A 26,537-nucleotide genomic window follows, 5' to 3' on the forward strand; every position below is an offset into this window, starting at 1 on the left:
TCCTCGAATTAACCCCCCGGAGGGCACGGAAAAGATGCGGGGCTGGCCGGATCTTGCTTCTCGGGGGCCCGGGCTCCAGCCACACGTCCCGGCGGTGCCTGGGCGTCCCGGGTGGATCATCCCAATCCGAGCGCTCCGATCTGGCCCGGTCCCCTCCCGGTCGCTGTCATTATTTACACGTCACGGCGTTTTACTTCTGCTTGGGAGTAATGAAAGAGGTTTCTTTCCCCTGGAATTTAATTTCACGCCTGAGACTTAGTGATTAATTTTCTCCTTTCCCAGCTGCCTGATGGGCCCTTTTGCTTGTAAATTTTGAAATGTGCCACAAAATTTGTGTATTTTGCACCAATTAGGTGTCACCTTGAGTAATTCCTCCGATGCTGAGTTTATTCCTCCCATCAGCTATTTAGGATGTGGTTTTCCTCCCACCTCAGCTTGTTGTCCTGGCTGCCAGGGGCTGTGCTGGCCGGGTGGGACAGAGCACCCCGCGCTCACCAAGGATAACGGGGTGCACCCTGCACTCCTCTGTGGCAGAGCCAGCAGCTCAAGGGGAGTGGGGAGAGCCAATCTCCTGGATGGCGCTCGCTGGGCACAGTGTCACCATGCCAGGGGGTCTCCCAGTATCCCTGAGACACCTCCCTTCCTCCTGTTCCCCGGGTGAGCCCAGTTCCTCTCCCACCGCAGACCCGGCGGAGTCCATCCCCACCATGTTAGACAGCTTCCAGTCCAGGGAGGTGAAGGCGGGCCGGCTGGTGGAGCTGCCCTGCATCGCCTCGGGCTACCCCAACCCGGCCGTGCGGTGGATCAAGGACGGGCGGCCGCTCCCCGCCGACAGCCGCTGGAGCAAGCGCATCACGGGGCTGACCATCAGCGACCTGCGCGTGGAGGACAGCGGCACCTACATCTGCGAGGTGACCAACACCTTCGGCTCCGCAGAGGTCACGGGGACCCTCACGGTCATAGGTGAGAGCCGGAGGGAGGAGCGGTGGGGGGCTTAGTCCTGCTGCCTTCTGACACGCAAAGCCTTTATCAGTATTCAGCTTTAGAGGTTTGTACAGCTGTATAAACAACAGCCTTGTGTTTTGGCACAGCGTTTGGCTCGCTGGAAGCCACTGTCTTGCACATGTCCGACGTGTTGGGTGCTTCTGTGCTTTGCTTTGTTGATTTACATAAAATTTATGTCGATTTACATAAAATAAGCTCTAGCCAAACAGTAAATACCATCTGGGCAGGCCAAGCATTTATCACGTGCTGTTTTCCTGGGGGCTCCTCCTGTCACCGGGATCCTGGCAGTACCAGAGGCACTGTGCCTGCCTTACCTGCAGCTTGCTGCCAGCCAGGCACCGTCAGCCTGCTGAGAGCCAGCCTGGTGTGTCCCCAGCTCAGCACTGTGCCTGTCACACGGACCACATCTTCTTCCAGCCAACCTGCCACCTCCCCAGAGTATCCTCGCCGGGGGCCTGGGGCTGACGTTGAAAGCAGGGGCTGCCAGCAGCGGGGACGGTGGCAGGGCCACCTGCCTCATTGTGCGGTGACATTTACAGCGCAGCCGGGCTGGCGCTGCCGGGGCAGGAGGAGCAGAGAGCGCTCAGCGGGGACGAGCCGCCTCCCGCGGCACTGCCAACGCCTCTCCCCTCTCTCACAGACCCTCTGCGTGTGACCCTCACACCAAAGAAGCTCAAAACGGGCATCGGCAGCACCGTCATCCTCTCTTGTGCCCTCAGCGGGTCCCCCGAGTACGTCATCCGCTGGTACCGCAACACGGACCTGGTGGCGGTGGATGACTACATCTCCATCCGGGGCATCAGCAACGAGACCCTCCTCATCACGGCCGCCCAGAAGAGCCACTCGGGCGCCTACCAGTGCTTTGCCACCCGCAAGTCCCAGACGGCACAGGACTTCTCCATCATCACGCTGGAGGGTGAGCTGGCTTCCCGGGCTGGGGGCTCCTTCCTCTTCCCCTCTCTGAGGGGATGCTTTGTGCATGGCTGGGGGGCAGGGACACCCACTGGGGTGGGGGTCCTGAGGCTGCTGCCGGCCTGTTCCTGGGCCCTGTGTGCTGTGTGCAGGGGCACAGCATGGCTAGGACAGGGAAGGACCAAAATAAGTGTTGACTTGCCATCCCCAGCCCCTGGGCAACCCTGATCCAGCCCACGAGTGTTTGGATAAGGGATGGGCTCTGCTGAGGGAGGTGTCCCCTCAAGCTGGCATCCGTGTCCCCTCGCCCCTGTCTGCATCTCCCTGCCATGGGGACACCAGCACAGCCATGCATGTGTCCCCAGCGGGGCTCCTGTCCCAGCTGAACCTGGGGTGGGAGCTCAGTGCCATCCTGCTGGCGGGTGACTGCTGCTGCCTGTGGCTGCCGCTCCCTGACCCCCGTCCCGCTGGGTGCCCCCCAGATGGGACCCCCCGCATCGTCTCCTCCTTCAGCGAGAAGGTGGTCAACCCCGGGGAGCAGTTCTCCCTGATGTGTGCCGCCAAGGGGGCCCCGCCACCCACCGTCACCTGGGCGCTGGACGACGAGCCCATCCCGCGGGACAGCGGGCACCGCTCCAACCAGTACACCATGTCTGATGGCACCACCGTCAGCCACATGAACGTCAGCAGCCCGCAGATCAAGGACGGCGGCGTGTACCGGTGCACCGCGCGGAACTCGGTGGGCAGCGCCGAATACCAAGCGCGAATAAACGTAAGAGGTGCCTGTCTACTTTTAAATATCAGAATAGGACTTTTACTGGGCTTTTTTTGGTTTTGGTTCTTCTGTTCCCCGGCTGATCGCTCCTCCTCGCCTCTCCCTCTTCTTCCCCTGGCTACCCCAGCCTCACCCCCTGAGCCCTGCCCCACTCCTTGCACGCTGTGGGGTTGAGCTTCTCTGATGCTTCAAGCAGGGACTTTAACAAAGCAGAAAGCAATTCCAGAGGCTTGGAGAGCTGGAACTTGGCTTTGCAGAGTCAAAGGGCAGCAGTGCCCACACTGGGGTCCACTCTCATTCTGCCAAGCCCTGCCTTGGGGTCTGCACAGGGTGGGCAGGCAGCCCCTGAAGGACCCCACGCATGGAGAAGGAGGTGGCAGGCCCAGAAGAGTCCCAGGTCCCCTGTGCTCTGCCAGCTGCCCCCATTTCCTACCGGAGCCCCAATCCTTGGCAGCCACTGTGCCTGGTGGCACCAGGATCTCCATGACAAACGATGATGAGGCAGCACGTGAAATCGTGGAAAATGAGCTTTGATTTGTCATGTCTGTATTTTCTTTGTCTGCTAAAAGCCATGGCCGCGTTAATCACCGTGTTATTACGGCTGCAGCGCGTCGCTCGGTGTGTTCTGGGGAGCGCTCTCAGGCACAGGCTATGCTGTAAGCCCCTGCCCATTAATAATCCCCAATTAAAGCTCCTAGGCTTACAGGTGGGAGCGAGAAAAGATAAGGGAGCGTTTATTTGTCTGCTGAGAATGAGGGTTGAAGGGCTGTGTTTGTCTGTGTCTCAGGTTTGAAATGGATCTAGTGGCTTTTTGGCTGGGATCCCAGGAGAGTCGGAATTTTGCTGCCGTTTACTGCTGAATTTGGAGGAAGTTCATCCCTCAGCCAGGAGAAGCCAGAGCAGCGTTTTCAATGAGGATGTTGCCTTGTCTCCCTTTTTCCCCTCTCTCAGCTCTTGATGGGCTGTCACTAGATAAGATTCAGGTTTCTTTTTCAGTGGCACAGAGCATGTCCCTCAAACAGGCCCAAGACATGGTACAGAGCAAGATGCTAATTCCTTTCTTCCTGCTCCTTCTCTAAGCGTGTCCTAGAATGAAAAACACTGTCCATCAGCTGATCCTGAGTGCCTGTTAAGCTGTTATCTTGCTACACCCTCAGGATGAGGAGTCAAGACAGGGTTAATCTTTAGATTACTTCGCTATTTTATGCAGCGACTGGGAGAACAATGTAATTATTGATGCATGAAACCTCTCGTTTAAAGGCTCACCTGCAGCATTCTCCCAGTCCTCAGGCAGCTCCAAAGCCAGACAGAGACTGGTGGCTGTCTGGCTTTTCGGTGACACGCAGGTTGGCAGTGGGGGGCGCAGAAAGGTGGGGTTCAAGGAGGTGAAGTGGTTTTGCCAGTGGAAGTCAGGTTCCCATAGCAGCTCTTGCCAAGGATGTTTGGCACAATGCAGGCAGCTTCCTCCTGGGAGAGGCAGAGAGAGGCTGTGATGGTGGGGGAGCTCTCCCCATCTCTCCCATACCTCTGGTGCTGCCAGAGGAGCCAGGTGGAGGCACCCTGGGCAGGCACAGTGCCCAGAGCAGAGAGCAGACACCATCCGACCTCCTAGAGTGGGCAGCAGTGCTGTGTGTGGGTTTAGCTCCCCCAGCACTGGGGTGGGATTGCTGTTTGAAGTGTGGCTGTGTCCCAGGAGCACAGCCCTGTTGGTAGGTGAGGGAGAGCAGCTGTAGGGCTACAGCAGAGGCTGTAGGCTCCTGCTGGAGGCTGCAGCCGAGAGCAGCTGCCCCACATGAGCTGAGAGGAGCCCGTGCCGCCTCCTCACACAAACCAGGGTGCCCTGGTCACCTCCTCTGCCTGTGGAGCTCGCTCTGGAATAGCAGCAGATGTGCATGCAAGCAAAAGGCCCTTCGGAATTAACCTAGCCTGCCTCTTCCTTCCTCCCCAATATGTAGGTCCCCCGAGCATCCGCGCCATGAAGAACATAACAGCGGTCGCGGGTAGGGACACTTTCATCAACTGCAGGGTCATCGGGTACCCCTATTACTCCATCAAGTGGTACAAGGACTCTCTGCTGCTGCCCGATAACCACCGCCAAGTGGTCTTTGAGAACGGCACGCTGAAGCTGATGGATGTGCAGAAAGGCATGGATGAAGGAGAGTATCTGTGCAGCGTGCTGATCCAGCCCCAGCTCTCCATCAGCCAGAGCGTCCACGTCACCGTCAAAGGTGAGACGGAGTCTGGGGATCCTTCCCCTCGGTGGCTCATCCAGGTTGGTTTTGGGATCTCCCACAGTGGGATGGAGGCAGAGGAGCACCTGCATGGCCAGGGGGTGGCTGTGCTCTGTAGTCACCAGGTGTGGCAGGCCAGGCCTCGGGAGCTGGCTTGGCTACCTGGTCCTGCCAGCTGCCAGCAGCTGCCCCGAGCCACGCCGTATCCATTTCCCCTTACAAGTGATGGAGCAAGGATTTTTGCTGTAAACATAACGTATTAAAACATCTAACCTTTGCTTGGATCACCTTCACCAGTGTTTTTCTGTGTGTGCTAGCTTTTAAAAAAATAATACTCTCGGTCTTCCGAGCACACAGAACATCTTAAAAGCTTCTCCAGGCCATCAATTATTCAGCCCCATTGAGGGAGCTATCAGTCCTAATGAATTGAGCCGGATGCATTCCCTCCCAGTGACTGGCTGAGATTGTGCTGGGAGCTCCCGGATCTCCCTTCCTCGGGAGCTGTGGGGTCGGCTCCGCCCGTCGCCAGCTCGGTGTTGGCAGTAAATCATTCAGACAAACACGGCGGCGCTGGGGACAGAGCCGGCCAATTGTCGTCCTGCCTCTCACCCAGCGGGGGATTCGTGCACTGGATTTACTCTGATCCCCCTCCCTCCCCTCCCAGCCACCATTTTCTTATTAGGAATCAGGTTAGCGAGAGAGAGCATCAAGCTGATTAGAGATGCTACCACTTGATTAGCTAATGCTCTTCTCCCAGGCTTCCAAAGGGGAGAGGAGGCCATGGATAACCTGTCTGAGGGGAGTGCAGGGAGGTCTTCTTGCCCCTGGGGTCTGCAGGGTTTGGCCAGCCCTGCTTTACTCACCTCACATAAATCCCCATCCATGTGGAGCCCCAGGGCTTGGAAAGAGGCCAGAGATATTGGTCTTGTCTTGGGACAGGCAGGGCTGATGTGGGGACATCATCTCAGGGTGTTTGTGAGCACTTAAATTATGGGATTCGCTGGGAAGTGCCCTCAGCAGGTGCGGGATGCTGAAGTTCAGCTGAGGATTTGTGTATCCTGGGAAGGAACTGCTACTGAACCCTTCCCAGAGTGGATTTACTGCCTCGATTAGTGGCTGGTGATGGGCTGAGGAAGGTGAGCAGGCTGGAGCATGGTGCAGCACGGGCCACACGTCTTCATTCCCCTGCTGGAGATTTACACCCAGCCCTGCTGGCTGAATTCCTCATTTCCTCTGGCCCCTGGATAAAAGGCCTGTGGAAAAGAATAGCAAAGGCCCTAGCAGAGAGTCAGGGAGTGAATAAACATAACTGTGTAGCACAAGGAGTGCAGGGTGGCGTGGAGCACCATAAAGCTTTTACAGCCCCAAGTGCCTGGTGACCACATGAAATGCCACCAGTGAGTTATGCAGCTCCTTCCAATCTCACAGTAAAAGCTTTACAGTTCCCTCTGGCACTGCTCCCCCCAGGAACAGGGATGTGCAGCCCTGTCCGTGAGGCCTCATCCCCATCTCGTGCTGAGGGAAGCTCCTGCCCAGGTGTAGCTGCTGCTGCAGGATCCCAGTTTCAAACCTCCCTGCTCCCCAGGGCTTTGCTGATCAGGGGTGCTGCTGGGGGCTTCTTCCCTGCACTTCCCCAGCAGCACAATCCAAAATCCAGCCTCCTCCAAGGTGCCCTGACAGCTCCTTACTCCTGCAGACATCTTTGAAGGCTTTAATTAATCCCCTGTGGGTCTGTGCCATCCTGGGGCTCCCACACAGCCCTGCTCGGGTAGCTGCAGTTCTGGGGAGCACAGGGCTGACATAGTGCCAGGGCACTGTGGGGTGATGCTTCACCCCATGGGAAGGCAGAGGCTGCTCACAGGGTCACCTCTGCATTGGAGATGCTGGGATGGGCTCTGTGGTGGCACCGTGGGCAGGATGCTCCAGGCTGCAGGCAAGTGAGAGCCTGGAAGCTCTGGAGGAAGGAGAATCACGGTGGGAAATGGTCTGGGAAGGAAAGGGGAGTTGTGAGCTCTGTTTGTGGGAAGCTGGAGCAGGGAGAGCGGCTGGAGGGGCGTGTTTGGAGAGGCGTGGTCCACAAGCCCATCCCCGCTCTGCAATAGACTGCAGTGCATTCCCAATTAATTATTCATTAATTATGGAAAACAGGCAGCGCTGGCTCCATGGCTCTGGCAGCTCGAGCCACGTCGCTGTCACTGGCAGAGGGACAGGCCAGCCCTGCCTGTTCCTGCCTGCCCCATGGCAGTGGCTCCCACGTGGGGCACAGTGACAGCCTCTGCCTGCCGTGCTCTGGACCAGGCAGCAGCGATACCTGAGTGATGGGATGGGCACAGGGTGGAGGTGGGAGCCCAGGGAAGTGCGTGGGGGTCCAGGGAACTGCCCCTGTGCCTGCACAGGAGGGCAGCTCCCTGCTGCCGAAGGGACAATTGGCAGGCTGCTAATTTAATTATGGAGACTGCAGAACGAGGATCTCATCTACCAGGTGCTGAGCCTTGTTAAACTAATTGTCTCCCTCTCTCCTCTTTCTTCCCCCTCCCACATTGCCAGAGATGCTGCTGCAGTTGCCTAATTAAGTTATCAGAAAGATAATGGCTGGTTCTGAATCCAGCACCTTTAAGAAAAGCATCCATCTAATGACGGCTTTTCTGGCAGTGGATAAATGCTGAGGTGGAATTTCGGGTGGCACGTGCTGGGGGTGGCTGGGGCTTTCCCCAGTGCAGGGTCAGCGTTTCTCCACCCCACTCTCAGCAGGGTGGCCCTGCCAGGTGGGAGAAACCGTCCTGCTGTTCTCTGCTGGATGGCACCTCCTGCTGTCCCCTGGCCTTGTTCTGGTGGAATCAAAGCCTGTCTTAGTTTCTGGGCTTCTCCTCCTGGGACAGCATCTTCCCCAAGCCCCACTGCAGCCCATCCCCGCTCAAGGAAGGCTTTCCTGGGATGGGCTCTCCAGCATCCTCTGCCTCTCCCCTCGACAGTCCCTCCGCTGATCCAGCCCTTTGAGTTCCCGCCAGCCTCCATCGGACAGCTGCTCTACATCCCCTGCGTGGTGTCCTCAGGGGACATGCCCATCCACATCACCTGGAGGAAGGACGGGCACGTCATCCTCTCTGGCTCTGGGGTCACCATCGAGAGCAAGGAGTTCATGAGCTCCCTGCAGATCTCCAGTGTGTCCCTCAAGCACAACGGGAACTACACCTGCATCGCCAGCAACGACGCTGCCACCGTCAGCCGGGAGCGGCAGCTCATCGTGCGGGGTGAGCCCGGGGCCCCACATCCCACCTGGTGCTGCTGGGAGAGGGAGGGAGGGAGGGCAGCACAGTGGGCAGCAGGGGGAATTTGGGAGGGTGGGGAGCAAGGCTGAGCCACGGCACCCCTGTGCTCTCAGGCAGGGGGAGCTGTAGGGGTCTGATGGGGATTTTCCTGCAGTGACCATCCTTCCTCCCAAACTCCGCAGTGCCTCCTCGCTTTGTGGTCCAGCCCAACAACCAAGATGGCATTTATGGAAAAGCTGGGGTGCTGAACTGCTCCGTTGATGGGTACCCCCCTCCCAAAGTCATGTGGAAGCACGCTAAAGGTAGGGATGGGTCACAGCAGGTGTGGGGATGTCAGTGCACACTGGGGAGAGTCCCTTGGGCATGGCCACCCCAGCTCCGAGCGTTGTGAGAGCTGCTCTGCCTCAGCTGAGCTCTGTGCCTCTGTGTCCCCTCCTAGGAAGTGGCAACCCCCAGCAGTACCACCCCATCCCCCTGACGGGCCGCATCCAGATCCTGCCCAACAGCTCCCTGCTCATCCGCCACGTGCTGGAGGAGGACATCGGCTACTACCTCTGCCAGGCCAGCAACGGCGTGGGCACGGACATCAGCAAGTCCATGTTCCTCACCGTCAAGAGTAGGTACCCAGGGCTGTGCCACAGGGCATCGTCAGGGGCACAGGGACCTGCTCCTGGCAGGGCCACAGAGGTGACCCAGGGAACAGAGGTGGGCACGGTGAGGGTGGCTGTGGGACATGGAGTCACCAGCAGAGCCTGGTCTGGCGCAGCCTCCCTCTCTCTTCTGAGGGTTCCAACCACACCAGCCGTGCCCCAGCCCCACGCATCCCCACGATCAATGCAGGGCACGGGAGGGCATCGATTCCTCCCCTCCAGGGACCTGCTTCCCTTTTGCTATTAAACACACTTTGTCTTTAATAAAACCAGGCAATCAATCTACATCATCCAGGAGGAAAGGAAATAGCTGGGCTGCTTTGACAGGGATGGGCTGGGAAGTGTTGTTAGACACCGTGTTTGAACTGTGTGTGTTATTGGATTGCTCTCCCGTTGCTATCAGCAGAATGTATAATTGCCAGCTCCCTAGTAGTTATTGGGCTCGTTGCTGCTGGGAGCATTCAAACCTCCAAAAGGAGGTGATGGAGGGGGTCCAGAGCAATCACCCTCACTCCTGGTGTCTCCAGGAAGGGCTGGGGTCAGGATTGGGCTCAGAAGGACTAAACTTTGCCTTGACTACGCTGGGAATGAGGCAGTGAGCACAATGTGCCAGGGGGGGATGGAGGCTGCTGGTGATGCCATGGGAGCCACCATTCCCTGCTTGCCCATCTAGGGTGCTATGGGCAGAGGGGACATTCAGCCCTCTCTGGTCACCACCATGGCCTGGCCTCCCCTCCCCAGCCTGCTGCTTTCTTCCCTGACACCAGCAGCTGTTTGTCGCAGGGGCTTCTCCCCTCCCCACGCAGCCTCTGCCTTCCCAGGTTCCCGCTCCCCTCGCTGTCAGCTGTTTAATTTATCCCTGCGAGTGATGAATCAAACCCAGCCACTTCAAACAAGGCACTTCAATGAGTGCAGGTACAAAGTCGAGGCGATTAATCCCGAGTGAGCATGCCAAGTCTGGGAGCCCGGACTGGTGCCGTGTCCCTGCTAGCTCCTGTAATTGCATCCCAGGACAGGTTGCTTGCTGACTTGAATAGCACATAACCTTATTATGCGAGTGCTTTTGCATCTCGCCGAGCCCTCGGAGCCCTCGCTGCCTTTGAAAAGGTTTGGATGAATAGGTACACCAAGCGCCACAGCCAATTAAGCATTAGATGGGCTCTTTGTTTTGTTTCATTTTGGGGTTTTTGTTTGTTTAGTGAAATGTCAGCCCAATTAAAGGGAGATCAGCACTGGCTTTCCCTGAAAGTCAGGCCACTGCGGACTGAGTTAAATGAGAGTTAATCAGAGCCCAAACAAAGCGTGCTGGCGGTCAGCAGGGGAGAGGGCAGCGCCACAGCCAGCTGGTGTCACACGTCCCCTGCCCTGGTACCACAGCAGGGTGAGCTGGGACAGCCAGGTGACACACTGGGGGTGTGTGCCTGAGTGTGCCTGAGTTCCCTGGGCTGGGCAGAGCCAGGAGCAGCTGGGTGATGCTTTTGTCTGGGGGTGGTGGGTGGGGAAAGCCGCCAGATCTGCTTAAGAACGTCACCCATGGGGTTGAGGCTTTCCTGTCCCTGGGTGCCACATCCCCTGGGCTCCCACAGCATGGCAGCCTGTCCTTCCCTGCTTTGGGAAGGAACTCACCAGCGCCCAGAAGGTGAGGAGTGCTGGAGTATCTGAGTGTGTGCCCGGGGGGACAGCAGGCTGGGCTGGGCGCAGGTGAGGGGCCCAGCAGTGTGTGATAAATGCCATTTAGCACATGGCTGCACACCTGCCCGGGTGTCAGGAGCGTGTGGGACGGGGACAGTCACATCCCCTGGGGGTCCTGCCTGTGTGCCAGAGCAGCAGCACCCTGGGTACTGGGGAGGGGGCTCCTCTCCCTGCTCCGTGCCAGCACCTCGGTGCCAGGGGTCCAGCCAGGGGGCAGGTACAGGGGTCTCTGGCCATGGTCGTGGCACAGCCCTCCTTGGAAGTTCTCTGCCACACAGCGCGAGCATAACTGATTGCTTCCATGCAATTTGAATTAATCTCATGCTTCAGGTGAAACTCAGCTAATCAGTGTAGAAAGGAAGCTGAGACGGGTGCAATCAAATTAACATCACAGAGCCAGCTCCAAACAAGAAAGAGGGGGGCGAGGGAGGCAGGCACAGCCCTTGTCACCCTTGTCACTGTTCTCATTCAGTTGTCACCAGCGCTCTGCCAAGCGGCTCGTGCCCCAGCCGGGTGTGGGACGGCAGCGTGCTCTGGCTGTCGGCTTCCTTTGTTCCCAGAGGGGCACCAACTGCCCAGAGAGGGGCACCAACTCTGGCTGTGGCCTTGTTAACAAGGCCGTGGGCACCAGGAGAGGCTGGGTGGGTGGGGTGGGCTGTGGTGGGCACAGAATGGAGGGCAGAGGAGGTGTTGGAGGTGAGCTCTCCTTGAAGGAAGCCTGTCTGCCCAGAGTGCTGCATGAGCTGTGGCTGATGCCACGTTATTGATGCCCTGCACCCAGGAAGGGATCACAGACTGGTTAAAACAGCCCCCAGCCACCCGTGGAGGTCCCTGCAGCCAGTCCCAAGCAACGTGGTCTCTCTGCAAGCTGCAGAGCTGCTCCAGGGCAGGTGTTAGGCACCAGTGCCCAATCTGTGCTATCCTCACAGCTGCTTGGGGTTTTCTGGGGGTTTGTTGTGATCTTTTCCTGCTCTGGACTACGTGCAGCTCCCATGGGACCCTGGCAATTGAGAGAAGTTGATATGTTTACATCCAAGGAGCTGCTTTTAATCAAACATCAATAAGTGCATTTCAGTGAAGCAGAGCCTGAAACAGAGCTCCTCTCCCGGGGCCTCTGCTCTCTGCTGGGAAGGGGCTGGTGCAGCCAAGGCTGCTGCAGACCTGAGGGGCCATCCTGCCCCTTTGGCCCCACAGCCTCACACCCTCTGCTGCTGCACTGTGCTCCAGATGGGCTGAATGAGGTCTGGGTGCAGGGACCATATCCCCAATGTCCCTGCTTGACAAATAGCAGGGTGCCCCCTTGATGGTTTTGCATGGCAGGAGCAGGGGACAGTGGGCAGGAGCCTGGCGAGGCGTGCCAGGACTGGGTGCTGAGCCCCTCCTCCAGCTGTGTGTGCCCTTGTGCTGGGCTGTGTTGTCAGCCCTGCCCTGGGGCAAGTGCAAGAGCCCCTGGCTGTCCCTGTGCTCTGTCCTCACCCCATGGGACATGGGAGGCTGGGCTGGGACAGTCCTAACCCTAACTCTTCCCAGGCCTGCCTCTGTCCTGGTGTGCCCTGACCTGGGGCTGAGGCAGGCAGACGTGTCGGAGCACTGGGCATGGGACAGGGCAGAGTTTGGAGAAGTCTCGGGCTGCTTCTTGTGACCCTTGGTGGCCCAGGCTGCGCTACCACAACATCCCCACTCTTTGCCATCCCCTGCCAGCTCGGGGTGCTGTACTCCCCTTGGGACAAGATTGTCACACGAGCACCAAGCTGGGCACTGCACTGTCCTGCACCCCACAAACTCCAGCAGCTCAGGAGGAAAGGTTTCCTTCGCTGTTAATTGAATTACATTGCCACGGAAAGCCGAGGAGTCGTAGCTCATTAGAGCCTCTTGTGTCCCATTAGAACAGTGTGTGTTGCCTTTGCGGATTGTCATTATCATACATTACTGCAGGACTCAGCACTGCTGTTTGTTTATGCATTACATTTTTTTCTGCTTACCCAGCCTGCCCTCGGTCCCCCAGCCCGTTCCTCCTGTGTGCTGCCTGCCACAGCCAGCCCACTGCATGGCACTGGGGTGGCACAAACAGCTTGGCTCTTGGAGCAGGGAAGAGTCAGACCAGGGATCAGTACAGCATCCTCACAGCCCGGATCAACCGTCCCCATCTGGGCTGCACCCACTGCTCAAGCACCTCTGGGTTCTGCACCCCTGCCACGTGCTGACCACAGCACAGGGTGTCCCCGCTGGCCCCGTTAGTATATTGGGGTGGCTATGGGAGAAAAACCTCATCTCTGGCATCTGCAATGCAAAGGAGGTCTTGCTGATGGGAAATCACGCTCTGTATTCTGCCCAGGTTTATATGAGTGAATTATGCAAATCCGTGATGGAAAACATTCTTCCTCTCATCCTCGGGAGTGTAAAACCTTAGTCAATAATTCATACCCGCACGTCTCAGACTGGAGGCTTTCTCTTCATTATGGTGTGCACTTGGTTATTTGTCTTTCACGTTTTATTGTCTACCCCGGTGTAATGCTATGCATTATAAAATTTATCTGCTTCATTATTTTATGATCCTGAGCTGTATAATGCAGCGCGACGGTTCCGCTTGGGGCTGCGCGGCCGCTCGGTGAGAGCCGAGTCCCCGGCGGCTCCGTGGGCTCTGCGGGACCCGGCAGCCACAGGTGGCACCTGCCCGTCCCCAGGGCACACGGGTGACACTTTGCCTCCCCACAGTCCCGGCCATGATCACCTCCCACCCCAACACCACCATTGCCATTAAAGGCCAGACCAAGGAGCTGAACTGCACGGCACGGGGCGAGCGGCCCATCATCATCCGCTGGGAGAAGGGGGACACCGTCATCGACCCCGACCGCAACATGCGCTACGCCATCACCACCAAGGACAACGGCGACGAGGTCATCTCCACCCTCAAGGTGAGGGCCGGGCGTCCTGCGCCTGCCCAGGCTGCTGGGTGTGGGAGAGGAGAAGGGGAGGAGCGGGGAGGGTGTGGGGGTCCCCAGGAGGTGTCACGGAGCCCAGCACTGCGCTGGGCTCCCTGAGTAGCAAAGCTGAGCCCAGAGGGGAGTTAGGAGTGCAGTTCCAGGGGGTGGCACCATGTGGGGGCAGGCAGGGGAAGGCAAGGGCACAGTACTGGGGCAGCTCAGTCTGAATTGACTCCTCTCCCTGGAACACTGGCAGCTGAAACCAGCCGACCGCGGGGACTCCGTCTTCTTCTCCTGTCACGCCATTAACTCCTACGGTGAGGACAGAGGCCTGATCCAGCTCACTGTCCAAGGTACTCCATACCCCCTCCCTGAGCCCTGTGGTGTAAAGCCTTGCTGAGAGGGTCCCCCTGCTCCTGGGGGCCTCCTCTGCCTGCGTCGCTAACCTGCCTGCGTGTCCCCAAGAGCCCCCTGACCCGCCGGAGCTGGAGATCCGTGAGGTGAAAGCCCGGAGTATGAATTTGAGGTGGACGCAGCGGTTTGATGGCAACAGCATCATCACTGGCTTTGATATTGAGTACAAGAACAAATCAGGTAGGTGACAGTGATGTCCCCTCCCCATGGCACAGTGGGGCTGGGGGCTGGCCTGCACAGGCAGGTGTGGGACTGCCCCAGCGGTGCCTCCAAGGGAATATTCTGCATCCCGGTTCCTTTGATGAAGAAAGGAGAGAGCAGCATTAATGAAATATGGTAATTTCTGTTGGATGGGAGCATTTGAAAGGGAATATTAAAAGAGACAATATTTGCAAAAAGTTGAACCCCAGCGCACAACAGCGAGAGAGAGAAGCAGCGCCTCTCCAGGGGTACCAGAGCTGGAGGTGCCTGGGGACCTCACCTGCTTGATCATGGCCCCCTCAGCACTGCAGACCCTGCATGGGATTCAGACTCTGACCCTTCTGCCTTGCTCCAATGCTTTTCCAGATTCCTGGGATTTTAAGCAGTCTACACGCAACATCTCCCCGACCATCAACCAGGCGAACATCGTGGACCTGCACCCTGCCTCGGTGTACAGCATCCGCATGTACTCCTTCAACAAGATCGGGCGCAGCGAGCCCAGCAAGGAGCTCACCATCAGCACCGAGGAAGCAGGTGCCTCCCTGGGCTCCTGGCGTGGGTGCTGGGGATGGTGGGCAGGGGGAACACAGGGAGCTGGATGAGGTACAGCCAGGGGATTTCCTGGTGAGAGCTCCTGAACCTACTCAATGTGCTGTTTTGTGTTTGTGTCTCTCAGCTCCTGATGGCCCTCCAATGGATGTCACCTTGCAGCCAATCACATCCCAGAGCATCCAGGTCACCTGGAAGGTGAGTGAGGCTGGGATTCTGTGTGGGCATTTTTTGGCTATGGGGGCTTGGAAAAATGCTGTCCCAACTTGTCTAGAGACCCAGCATGTCACCAATGTCACAAGAATCAGGAAGAATTCTCCAGGAAAAAGGAAAACCTGCAGGCTGGGCAAGCAGCTCACCTTATTGCTCAGGGCTCTTATCAATCATGTTTTACAACAAGCTCATTATCTCATAGGGTGTCCGTGGGGGACCATGGGGCAGAGAGGATAAATATGTAAAAACTCAGGTGCTGGGTTGCAAAGTGTTGGAGCAGAGATCAATAAAACTTAGAATCGGATTTATTTTTCCAAAGCTGCCTAATGAAAAATAAAATTGATTATAAAGTTAGGACTTGGGAATGAACTGCTAAGTCAATAAATTTAGGGTTCCAGCTTCTCCCCCCACTCCCCTTAAGCACTGAAAAACAGATTAATGAAAAGTAAGATTCACTTGAAAGATAAGTCACTTCGTTTTAGGAGTATTTCAGCAAGATGGATCGCCCTGGCATTGTAACATAAATTTGCAATCAACCCTATTGATTTGTTAATGCTTCAGAGAAATATTGTTAAGATTGATCTCAATCTGGCCTCTCAGGCTGCCAGAATTGGGATTTCTCCTGCTCCAGCTGGGGACTGGTGCTGTCCAGGCAGCACTTTCCTCTCTGGTGGCTCTAAGGACCCACTGGACCTTTTTTATCACTAATTTGCCCCTCAGTGAAAAGTGGGGAGGGAAAACAACTTGAAAGCCTTGGGAAAAGCCACTGGGGAGAGGTGGTTGGGGCACAGAGCCCTGTGAGCCTCCCAGCCCTGTGACACCACTCCGTCCTGCCCTCGCTGTCCCTTAGGCCCCAAAGAAGGAGCTGCAGAACGGGGTGATCCGTGGCTACCAGATTGGCTACCGGGAGAACAGCCCGGGCAGCAACGGGCAGTACAGCATCGTGGAGATGAAGGCCACAGGGGACAGCGAGGTCTACACGCTGGACAACCTCAAGAAGTTTGCGCAGTACGGGGTGGTGGTGCAGGCGTTCAACCGCGCGGGCACAGGGCCCTCGTCCAGCGAGATCAACGCCACCACCCTGGAGGACGGTAAGGATGGCCCAGTGACCAAACCAGGTCCAGGTCCCACCTGGGAATCCTCAGTTGATGCCCATCCCATCACACAGGTCTGGGGTGGTGGCTGTGTGCCCTCACAGCTCCCTGGGAAGGGACCAGGAGCACAGCGCTCTCAGGACAGCCATGGCGCTGGGTTTGTGGCACAGCTAAAGGGTGCAAGGCGGATTTTGGCACTGCTGAAGTGCTAGGCAGGTTTCCATCTGGGACACAGTCACTGATGGCCTCGGTCATTTTAAAAACAATGAGGAAAAACTTTTGCAGTGTGTTTGCTCAGCAGTTTTTCATACTTAATTAAGGCTCTCGTTAGCCTGTCAAACTGCAATCGTTTCCTGGCTGCATTAGCACTCCTCCCGGGGTATTCAAGGGCCCCTGTTTTAGCAATAGTGTCTTTTCCATAATTATATTACCTTCATTTTGTTCAAACGGACTATCTGTATTAGTTTATTATACTCTGTCCCTAATTACATGGTGCTTATATTTTTGCACCTAAGTAATATGAAACAATAATCATTTTCAAAGAGGATCGTTACGGTGATGTATTATCATTTAAATGCTCATAAAAATTAGAGTTACCTCTTGCGGGGCAATGGGATCTAATTACCTCGCATCCAGTCAGCTCTCCCACTCTCCCCTCGCTGGAAGCATCCTCCCTGTCACCACCAGCACAGGGTCCACACCCACCTCACTGGCCTAGGAGGAAAACTGCATGTTGGAGGCAGAGCCCTGCTGAGCAGGACTGGCTGAGGGCTTCCAGCAGCACAGCGGAGTCCGTGTGGGTGCAGTCAGGGTGGCTGTGTGGGACACAGCTCCTTCAACCTGGCATCTCCATCCTCCTGCTGACTGTCCTCCTCATCCCTCCCCAGTTCCCAGCCAGCCCCCCGAGAACGTGCGAGCCATCTCCATCACCTCGGACGTGGCCGTGATCTCCTGGTCGGAGCCCCCGCGCAGCACCCTCAACGGGGTGCTCAAGGGCTACCGGGTCATCTTCTGGTCCCTCTACATGGATGGAGGTGAGCACACCTGGGGAGCAGGTGGCACAGGGGACCTGGGGAGCTCAGAGGCTGACAGGCCCTGTCTCCTGCAGAGTGGGGTGAGATGCAGAACATCACGACCACGCGGGAGCGAGTGGAGCTGCGGGGCATGGAGAAATTCACCAACTACAGCGTGCAGGTGCTGGCCTACACCCAGGCGGGTGATGGTGTCCGCAGCAGCGTGCTCTACATCCAGACCAAGGAGGACAGTAAGTTCTTCTGCCACCCACTCGTGCCCAGGGGCTGGAGAGGCTGCCGGGGCACAGGGGAAACCCCCCGTGTACAGCCATGGGCAGGGCATTTCCCTTTCCCTTTCTTTCCTTTTCCTTAAGTGCTGATATTTAAATATTTACACCCCGCCTGCCCTACTTTAATGCCATTAGCTCGCTAGCAGAGCATCCCTGGGCCTGTGTCCTAGGAAGTGCCAGATGCTGGGAGGGAGGCGCAGCTGGGCAGGGTAGGGCTGACAGATTAAGGAGATGGCCATTAAAAGCCAATCATGATTTCTAAAGCAGAGCTTGGGCTGCAGTTCCCCCTCCTGCCTCTGGCTCACACGGGGACCAGAGCCACCCGTGGAGAGGTGTCCTGCAGGCAGACCTGTCCCTGCCTGTGTGTGACACCACCATCACAGCTGCTTCTCCGGGTGTGGCTGGGATGCCAGCCCCACAGCAGGCTGCTGTCACATCTCCCAGCTGGGCAGAGACCTCGGAGACCTCCTGGCACCAGCTCTGCCACGCTCTCCCTCCTCAGTTCCAGGTCCCCCGGCTGGGATCAAGGCTGTGCCGTCCTCTGCCAGCAGCGTGGTGGTGTCGTGGCTGCCGCCGGCCAAACCCAATGGCATCATTCGGAAGTACACCATCTTCTGCTCCAGCCCCGGCTCGGGGCAGCCGGTACGGGGTGGGAGCAGGGCTGGGAACCGCCACAGTGTGCCAGGGAATGCTGGGCTGGCCAAGCAGGAACGGGAGGGAGAGCTGATGCCAGGCAGCAGCCGCAGCAAAGACCTCTTGGGGTGCACTGCGGAATTGTCCAAGGGCATCCATGGGCACTGTGCAGCAGGGATTGGTCCCATCGTCTCTCTGTTCCCATTCTCTGGCATCTGCCCTGCTCAGCGCCTGCTCCAGAGGGGGAAACATGCCAGCAGCTGACCAAAAATGAAATAGAAATCCAACCTGGCCCCATCCCTCCTTGGTGAGGGAGAGGTTGATGGGAGGTCTGCAGACTAGTGCTTATCAAAAGCTCCTTCTCAAACTCATTTCACTATCTGAGCCTCTGGTTTCCAGGGCAACATAATCTTTTCATCAAAGCAACTGGTAAAACCGCTGGGATCCGATATTGTTTTCTTGGCATCTTGTCAAAACTGTCATTTGGGTAAAAAAAAAAATTATGTATACTATACAATATTCATATAGATGTGTCGGCTTTGGGGTACACTCACATCCGTGTCCCCACAAGGGCACACGTGTGCTGACAGTGAGCACACAGGTACCTGCCAGGTCATGTTTTAATGGACCCATCCTGCGCCAGGGGGGTCGTGGATCCCATCCCTGCCCGCTGCTGGCATGGTGGCACAGCCGGGTGGCAGTCCTCGCCCTCATGGCATTCTTGGGGCAGGGTGACTTTGTCCCCACTGTGATGGGGACTGGCCCCAGTGCTTGCACACAGCCAGCCCTGTCTGCAGGGCCACCACAGAGCTGGAGCAGGCAATGCAGTGACCCCACATGGGTTTTGGGGACCCCTTTGCCTCTCGTGCGTTTGGGCCATCCCGGCTGGGGTTGGCTCCAGGCTGGCGCTGCTGCAGCTCGGCGGTGCCAGGGCAGAATCCTTTCCCGGGAACAGGGATGCTCAGCCATCTGCTCCTGGGCTGCAGCCCGGCTCCCTGGAGGAATCACGACACCAGCCGGCTCTCCCTGGCATTGAGGGGTGTGAGCAGAGCCGAGCCGCTGTGCCGGGGATAAACCTGCGAGGGGCTGTGGGGTCTGGGATAAACCCGTGAGGGGCTGTGGGGTCTGCGCTGAGGGTGATGGGCTGAGGGTCTCACAGGAGCTTCCCCTTCTCCCGTGTCCCCCTCCGCAGGCTCCCAGCGAGTATGAGACCAGCCCGGACCAGCTCTTCTACCGCATCGCCCACCTGAACCGGGGCCAGCAGTACCTGCTCTGGGTGGCCGCCGTCACCTCCGCCGGCCGCGGCAACATCAGTGAGAAGGTCACCATCGAGCCTGCGGGCAAAGGTACAGCCTGGGGGACTGCCAGCCTGGGGGACATCCCTGCTGCTGTGCCCTGCCCCATGACCAGCAGGGAGTGATGGCTGGGGGACCCCAGGGCAGAGGAGGGGCAGCACTGGTGTCCCGGGTCTCCTTGCACATCTCAGGGGGTCTGTGCACGGGGCCTGCTCCCCAGGCTGACCTCCTCCTTGCCCCCAAGCCCCTGCCAAGATCATCTCCTTCGGAGGCACTGTCACCACGCCGTGGATGAAGGACGTGAGGCTACCGTGCAACTCCGTCGGGGAGCCCGTCCCCGCCATCAAGTGGACCAAGGACAGGTATGGAGGGGGCTGCCAGCCGTGCTGGGGGCTGGTGCCAGCCCTGGCTGTGCCACACAGGGCTGATGTGCCCCCTGTCCCCCTGGCAGCGAGGACTCGGCCATCCCGGTGACAGTGGACGGGCACCGCCTGATCCAGGCCAACGGGACGCTGGTGCTGCGCTCGGTGAAGGCCGAGGACTCCGGCTACTACACCTGCACTGCCACCAACACCTGGGGCTTCGACACCATCATCATCAACCTGCTGGTGCAAGGTGAGGGCTCCACCTCCGTGCTGCCCTGCACGGACACGCTCCATCCCCACTGCCCAGTGCCCGGGCTCTGTCCTGCACCAGGGGCTCCTGCTGGTCCAGGCACGAGTGCAAGGTCTCCTTGCCACTTCTGGGGGCACAGTGTGGGGCACTCTGCGTGTGTGAGGTGCTCACGGGCTTTCCCTCCTCCCTAGTGCCCCCAGACCAGCCCCGCCTGACCGTCTCCAAGACCTCGGCATCGTCCATCACGCTGGCCTGGATCCCTGGGGACAATGGGGGCAGCTCCATCCGAGGTAGGGCTGCTCTGGGTGATGGAGCTGCTGCCAGCAGCTCATCCCAGAACCATGACTGGTCCCATTCTCATGGAACATGTTTGCAGGCACACTGTCCCACGTTTTCGTATCTGCACCTCTCCAAAATGCCTCAGAAATGCTTCAGAGTAAGGCTGATGCCTCTGAGCTCTTAGCAGGGGCTGCCAGCCCTGATGAGGGGTTTGTCAGGTGTTTTGGACAAGCTGCAGGAACTGATGCAGCTAAAGAAGGGCACATCACTGAGTGCTAAGGTGGTGGTGGCCAGGGCCAGCCCCAGAGCTGCTCCTGGCATTGGTGCCACTCTGAACCCACCAGAGCAGGAGCTGTCCCACATCCCTGACAGGCTGGGGGCTCTGGGAGGGCTCCAGGAGCATCCCAGCTTTCCCAAGTCTCCTTTCTGCTCTGATTCATCTCATGAATTATAGGTTGAAACAGCTGCGTGCGGAGGGGGGAGCGGGGAGCGAGGAAGGAGACCTCGCTTACAATTAATTAAAAGCATGAAAGTAATTACAAGCAAATCTCCCCAGCCAGCAGCCTTTCACTCCAGCGGACTCTGTTGATAAATTTGGTTATAATTGGATTAAAAATATTAAAAACACACCACATGTACAAAATAAATAAATAAGCAGTGGCAGGCACCAGGGTGGGTGGTGTGGGGGTGTCGGGGCTGGTGTTGACACTGCTGGGAATCACATGCCCATGGCTTTGGGAAGCTCCTGGTGTCACCATCCACAGGGAATCCTTGGTGGTGGGAAGGTGGGAGCAGTGTCCCCACTGCTCTGCCCGAGCTGGAGCTGGGTGTTCACAGAGCTCCTTCATCTGAACCCTCTGGCATTGCCATGGTGGTACCTGGGTGGTGTTGGCATCAGGGCCACCCTGCCAGCCCTGCCTTGTGCAGCTCATTATGAACACAGCAAGACAGGAAGCCTACTCTTCCCTGCTATTTTTATTTGAGAATTGGCTAAATATCCTGCAGAAATAGCCAAACCTATCAGTGCACCAGGAAAGTTTGGTCAGCGCAGCCAGGGCAGCAGGGATGTGCTGTCCCGGGATGCCCCGATGCCCTTGGGGCTGCCCCTGTGTCCCCTGCTCTCCCAGGAAGCCCAGACCAGCCATCTCCAGGTGCCTTGTTGATGGCAGCGTAACAGGTTTGCTCATCTAGGACACAGTGTGCTTCCTAATACTCCTCATCACGGGAGAGGAGGCGGTCTGCAATGACAGAAGCAACTTCCCTGCAGCCTCCCGAGGGAGCTGCTTAATTCCGGCTTTCCCTTTATAGCCTCGCACCAGTCAATCACAGCATGTGCTCCCTTGTGGAAATGAGCAGTGGGGCCATCCTGGGCGTGCTGGGGGCAGGCAAGGTGTGACCAGGGGTGCTGGCAGAGCTCTCAGGAGGTTCTGGGTGTGCCCACGCCGCTCTCGTCCGTGGGTCCAGCCTGGCTCTGTGTGGTGGGCACAGCAGGCAGGTTCCACCACTGCTCATGAGCACAGAGAAGTGCAGGAATTGGTGTGTGATGGGTGCCCTGGCGCTGCAAGGCTGTGCTGGATGTGAGCACAGGCTTTGTGCCAGCCATTAACCCCTTCCCCTCACCCATGTGCCCAGAGGTGACCCCCCCCTTGCCCCCACAGGCTTTGTGCTCCAATACTCAGTGGACAACAGCGAGGAGTGGAAGGACGTGTTCATCAGCTCCTCGGAGCGCTCCTTCAAGCTGGAGAGCCTCAAGTGTGGCACCTGGTACAAGGTGAAGCTGGCGGCCAAGAACAGCGTCGGCGCCGGCCGCATCAGCGAGATCATCGAGGCCAAGACCCACGGCAGAGGTGAGCCTGGCCCCTGGTGTCCCTGCCCCACCACGGGGGTCCCCTCCCCAGCCTCCTGACAGCTCCTGTCCCGCAGAGCCTATCGCCAGCCAGGGACTATGTACAAATCACAAACGGGACGGGACTGCTGTGGAACGTGCCTTGAGCTGTTTTATTTTTCAGCATCACTCTCATTCCATGGTTATGACAATGGGAAGATGCCACCAGCTCACGTCCCAAGCAGCAGACCAAGAACTTAATGTTACAACTTAGTTTATAAGTTTTTTGACCAATCACACCAAGCAAAAGCATATTGACAGTAGTTCTGTCCAGCCACTATAAGCACACATACCTTTGGTTAAAACAATGCTTGCTTATTTCAAATACAATACCTACTTGTAAGCCTTAAAACACAATGCATAGAGCTCCATTATTAAGCTTCAAACTTCCTAATATCTTGCTAGATAAACTTTTCTGCAGCTTAGGGAGTTTTTCTAGACAAGCGTTAATACGCAGACCATTGTTCTATTTGTCCTTGCTTTTCTACTTTTTAAATAATTTTTCTGCTGACCTATCTCATGGCTGCTGCTTAGCCCTAATCACAGTTCTACTGTCTCTGGGGCCTGCCTTTTGCATCTTTCCCAAAACCCTCTGATTTTGTGGATTCCCACAGAGCCCTCCTTCAGCAAGGACCAGCACCTCTTCACCCACATCAACTCCACACACGCCAGGCTGAACCTGCAGGGCTGGAGCAGCGGGGGCTGCCCCATCACCGCCATCGTCCTGGAGTACCGGCCCAAGGGCAACTGGGTGTGGCAGAGCCTGCGCACCAACAGCTCCAGCGAGGTGTTCCTGACCGAGCTGCGCGAGGCCACCTGGTACGAGCTGCGCATGAAGGCCTGCAACAGCGCCGGCTGCGGCAACGAGACCACGCAGTTCGCCACACTGGACTACGACGGCAGTGAGTGGGGACAAGGGCTGGGGGATTGACACCAGAGAGGGGGTCCTGGCACGCTGAGTGCCCACCCGCCCCTGCTCTGCCCTAGGCACCATCCCCCCGATCAAGTCTGCCCAAGGGGAAGGGGATGATGTGAAGAAGCTCTTCACCATCGCCTGCCCCGTGATCCTGGCCACGCTGGGAGTGGCCCTGCTCTTCATCATCCGCAAGAAGAGGAAGGAGAAGCGGCTGAAGAGGCTTCGAGGTGAGATGGGATTCAGAGGCCCAGCACATGGGACTCCAGCTTATGTTCCTGGGCTGCCTCATTGTGCCCTAAACTGCTCCCTTACAAAAAAACTTCTTGGTTTTTGTGTCTCCTGTACAGATGCAAAGAGTTTGGCAGAAATGCTGATCAGGTGAGTCTCACATCTGCCTGTGCCTGGGACTGGGTGGGCAGGCAGGGAATAGGTGGTGCTGGGGGTGGTCGTGGCTGCTTTTAAGCCCAGGTACAGCCCTCACTCAGTGTCAGACCTTCTCACGCTCACACCAGTGAGGGTTGTGGCAGTGACTCTGTGGCATAGCAGCCCAGTGCTGCTGGCTGCTCCTGCCTACCCCAGGGTCCACACTGGAGCTTGTCTGGGCAGAGCTGAGCCCCGGGTGGGCTGGCTGGTGGCAATCCCCAGCCCGTGGCAGGCTGGAGCCGCCGGGGCTCTGTCCGGTAATGGGCGGGCCTGCGTCCCCTCTCACCTCACAGCAAGAATAACCGCAGCTTTGACACGCCGGTGAAGGGGCCCCCGCAGGGCCCCCGCCTGCACATCGACATCCCGCGGGTGCAGCTCCTCATCGAGGACAAGGAGGGCATCAAGCAGCTGGGTAAGCACAGGCAAAGCTCCCACCCCCTGTTCCCCAGCGTGCTGGGGTGCCATGGATGGACTGTGGGCCAGCAGGTGCCTACAGTGCCTGGCCAGGCAGAGGTCTGAGCTCCAGCTCCCTCCCACAGGGGATGACAAAGCCACGATACCAGTGACCGACACGGAGTTCAGCCAGGCAGTGAACCCCCAGAGCTTCTGCACGGGTGTTTCCCTGCATCACCCGGCCCTGATCCAGAACACGGGGCCCCTCATCGACATGTCTGACATCCGCCCTGGCACCAGTGAGTGTGTGGGGCCGGGCTGGCTGTGCTGGGGCTGTACACATGGGGCAGGGGTGGGGGAACTGTCCTCCAGCACCGGCTGTGCCCAAAGGGAGCTACTGGGGAGGCAGAAGGGATAGGCTGTGCTCCAGGGAGAGGGGACAGCATCCTGGGTGTAAGGGACTCACCATGACTCTGTCACCCTTGTGCCACAGACCCCGTGTCAAGGAAGAGCTCTGCGCACAGCACCCGTAACCGGTACTCCAGCCAGTGGACACTCACCAAGTGCCAGGCGTCCACCCCCGCACGGACCCTCACCTCGGACTGGAGGACAGTGGGCTCCCAGCATGGCATCACCGTCACCGAGAGTGACAGCTACAGCGCCAGCCTCTCACAGGACACAGGTATGCAGGACCACTGCCTTCCTGGCACTGCTGCTGGCAGCAATCTGCTGCTTTGGGGTGCACAGAGACCCCAAACTGTGAGCTCAGGGTGACTGCAGAACTTATAGTGGGATTGTGGAGCCATGACTTGGTGGCTCTGAGCAGCCAGGGCCTTGCCCAGCTAAGGGGACCGATAGAATCATTAAAAACCAAAGTGGTTTGGGTTGGAAGGGACCTCATTGCTCATCTTGTTCCACCCTTCCACTAGACCTGGTTGCTCTATGTCCCATCCAACCTGCCCTTGAAGGTGGCCAGGTGTATCCCAGCAGGAACAGCCTGGGCATTCCCAGGACGTGGACAAAGCCATTCCCATGCCAGGGAGAGCTCTCAGGTGGGTGACACATCCTCTCCCCACAGACAAGGGGCGGAACAGCATGGTGTCCACGGAGAGCGCCTCATCCACCTACGAGGAGCTGGCGCGCGCCTACGAGCACGCCAAGCTGGAGGAGCAGCTGCAGCACGCCAAGTTCGAGATCACCGAGTGCTTCATCTCCGACAGCTCCTCGGACCAGATGACCACGGGCACCACGGACAACGCCGACAGCATGACCTCCATGAGCACCCCGTCCGAGCCCGGCATCTGCCGCTTCACCGCCTCGCCGCCCAAGCCCCAGGACAGCGAGCGGGGCAAGGGTGTGGCTGTGCCCATCCCACACCGCGCCAGCAAGAGTAGGTTCCCAGGGGCTCTCTGGGGCTCCTGCCCTTCCTCAATGCCCCAGAGCTTCCCAAAATCCTATGGAGACCTTCCCAGTCCTGTATTCCTCTGCATTCTTGGTATTTCTCCCCGTGGTGTAATGTTCTTTCTCTGCTGCTTGATGTTGTTCCCCATTTCTTGGTACTTCATCCTTTCCTTGGCATTCCATGCATTCCTTGGTATTCCACCCAATCTTTGGTATTTTTTTGCCCACTTCCTTGGTACTTCTCCCCATTCTTTAGTGTTCTTTCCTATGCTTTAGTATTTTTCCCCTATATGTGACTGTTCCTTCCCATTTTTCACTATTCCTTCCTATTTGGTAGCATTACTTACTGTTCTTTCCACATCCCTCGATATTTCCCCATGTTTTTTTAAATTATTCCTTCCTTTTTTAGTATCCCTGGCTATTCTTTACTGTTCCTTCCCATTCTTCAGAATTCCTTCCTATTTGTTGGCATCCTTACGGTTCTTTCCTCATTCATTGATATTTTTCTTTTTTGTTGTTGTTGTTTTTTAGTATTCTTTTCCATTCTTTGGTGTTCCATCCCATTTTTTAGTATCCCTGGCTATTCTTTACTCTTCCTTCACCTTCCTTAGTATTCATTACCATTTTTAAACATCCATCAGTATTCCTTGTTATTCCCCCCCATTTTTCAGCACTGCCCCAGACTCTCAGTACCTTCCCTGTTTTTTGGTGTTCTCAGTATTTCCCTGCCTTGTTTTTAGTATTTTTCAGTGTGTATCAGTATTTTTCCCCTTGCTTTAGTGTTCATCAGTATTCCTTTGTATTCCTCAGTATTTCTCCCCTATCCTTAGTGCTAGAACCCCAACAATCTTCCATCTCCATGAGTTTTATTACGTCAAAATAGAACAACACCAGGAAGATATATAAAAAACACATAGGTAGGAATTGATAGTTAATTTATTTACTGATTATATAACACACAATATAATGGGATCATCTTTCTCTTCAAATTAGACCACATATTTTTATGGCATAGTTTAAGTAGCACAGAGTGTATTAGGTGTAACACTGCCGTAACCTTAAAAAAAAGGAATTTACAGAACCTATAATAAAGCATACAAGTTTTAAGGCAATAGTGCTATAATAAAATCAATATAACACCTGCAAAGGACAATATAATAATGCAGGGCTTCATATATATAAATATATATATAATATTATTTTTATATATTTAACTATATCTTTTTATTTGTTTATTTCCAAATACATACATTTATATAAAATAAATTTATACATGAATTTTTTATCTTCTTAATATAGATTTTCTATATTGATACATAAATTTCTGTATTTCATATAACAATTTCTATATTTCCATACAGAAATTTATAAATTTATATTTATAAATTATATATACTTATATGTAAGTTTTTATATATTTATATATAGATTAATGTACATATCTATATAGTAAAGTTTTTCTATT

The 26,537-nt window shown here is 56.5% G+C and overlaps 1 protein-coding gene across 1 annotated transcript in view; it reads left to right on the forward strand.

Annotated features, from left to right (window-relative positions):
- Positions 1-25,902, forward strand: part of DSCAML1 (DS cell adhesion molecule like 1) — a 96,109-nt gene extending 70,207 nt beyond the window's left edge. Inside the window, exons 4-32 of the mRNA XM_031062391.1 lie at positions 685-963; positions 1,646-1,921; positions 2,400-2,696; positions 4,648-4,920; positions 7,896-8,174; positions 8,375-8,494; positions 8,632-8,808; positions 13,250-13,449; positions 13,715-13,811; positions 13,924-14,052; positions 14,440-14,607; positions 14,750-14,820; positions 15,686-15,926; positions 16,817-16,963; positions 17,038-17,193; positions 17,735-17,874; positions 19,058-19,211; positions 19,405-19,522; positions 19,612-19,775; positions 19,967-20,065; positions 21,713-21,901; positions 22,554-22,841; positions 22,927-23,082; positions 23,203-23,233; positions 23,572-23,690; positions 23,818-23,970; positions 24,165-24,353; positions 24,750-25,061; positions 25,883-25,902. Of these exons, the coding sequence (XP_030918251.1) occupies positions 685-963; positions 1,646-1,921; positions 2,400-2,696; positions 4,648-4,920; positions 7,896-8,174; positions 8,375-8,494; positions 8,632-8,808; positions 13,250-13,449; positions 13,715-13,811; positions 13,924-14,052; positions 14,440-14,607; positions 14,750-14,820; positions 15,686-15,926; positions 16,817-16,963; positions 17,038-17,193; positions 17,735-17,874; positions 19,058-19,211; positions 19,405-19,522; positions 19,612-19,775; positions 19,967-20,065; positions 21,713-21,901; positions 22,554-22,841; positions 22,927-23,082; positions 23,203-23,233; positions 23,572-23,690; positions 23,818-23,970; positions 24,165-24,353; positions 24,750-25,061; positions 25,883-25,902 (5,042 nt within the window). The remainder of the gene's footprint in view (positions 1-684; positions 964-1,645; positions 1,922-2,399; positions 2,697-4,647; positions 4,921-7,895; positions 8,175-8,374; positions 8,495-8,631; positions 8,809-13,249; positions 13,450-13,714; positions 13,812-13,923; positions 14,053-14,439; positions 14,608-14,749; positions 14,821-15,685; positions 15,927-16,816; positions 16,964-17,037; positions 17,194-17,734; positions 17,875-19,057; positions 19,212-19,404; positions 19,523-19,611; positions 19,776-19,966; positions 20,066-21,712; positions 21,902-22,553; positions 22,842-22,926; positions 23,083-23,202; positions 23,234-23,571; positions 23,691-23,817; positions 23,971-24,164; positions 24,354-24,749; positions 25,062-25,882) is intronic.
- Positions 25,903-26,537: the final 635 nt, after the last annotated feature.

The sequence above is a fragment of the Geospiza fortis genome, unplaced genomic scaffold (assembly GCF_000277835.1).
Source record: "Geospiza fortis unplaced genomic scaffold, GeoFor_1.0 scaffold183, whole genome shotgun sequence".
In the NCBI taxonomy this organism is placed as follows: domain Eukaryota; kingdom Metazoa; phylum Chordata; class Aves; order Passeriformes; family Thraupidae; genus Geospiza; species Geospiza fortis.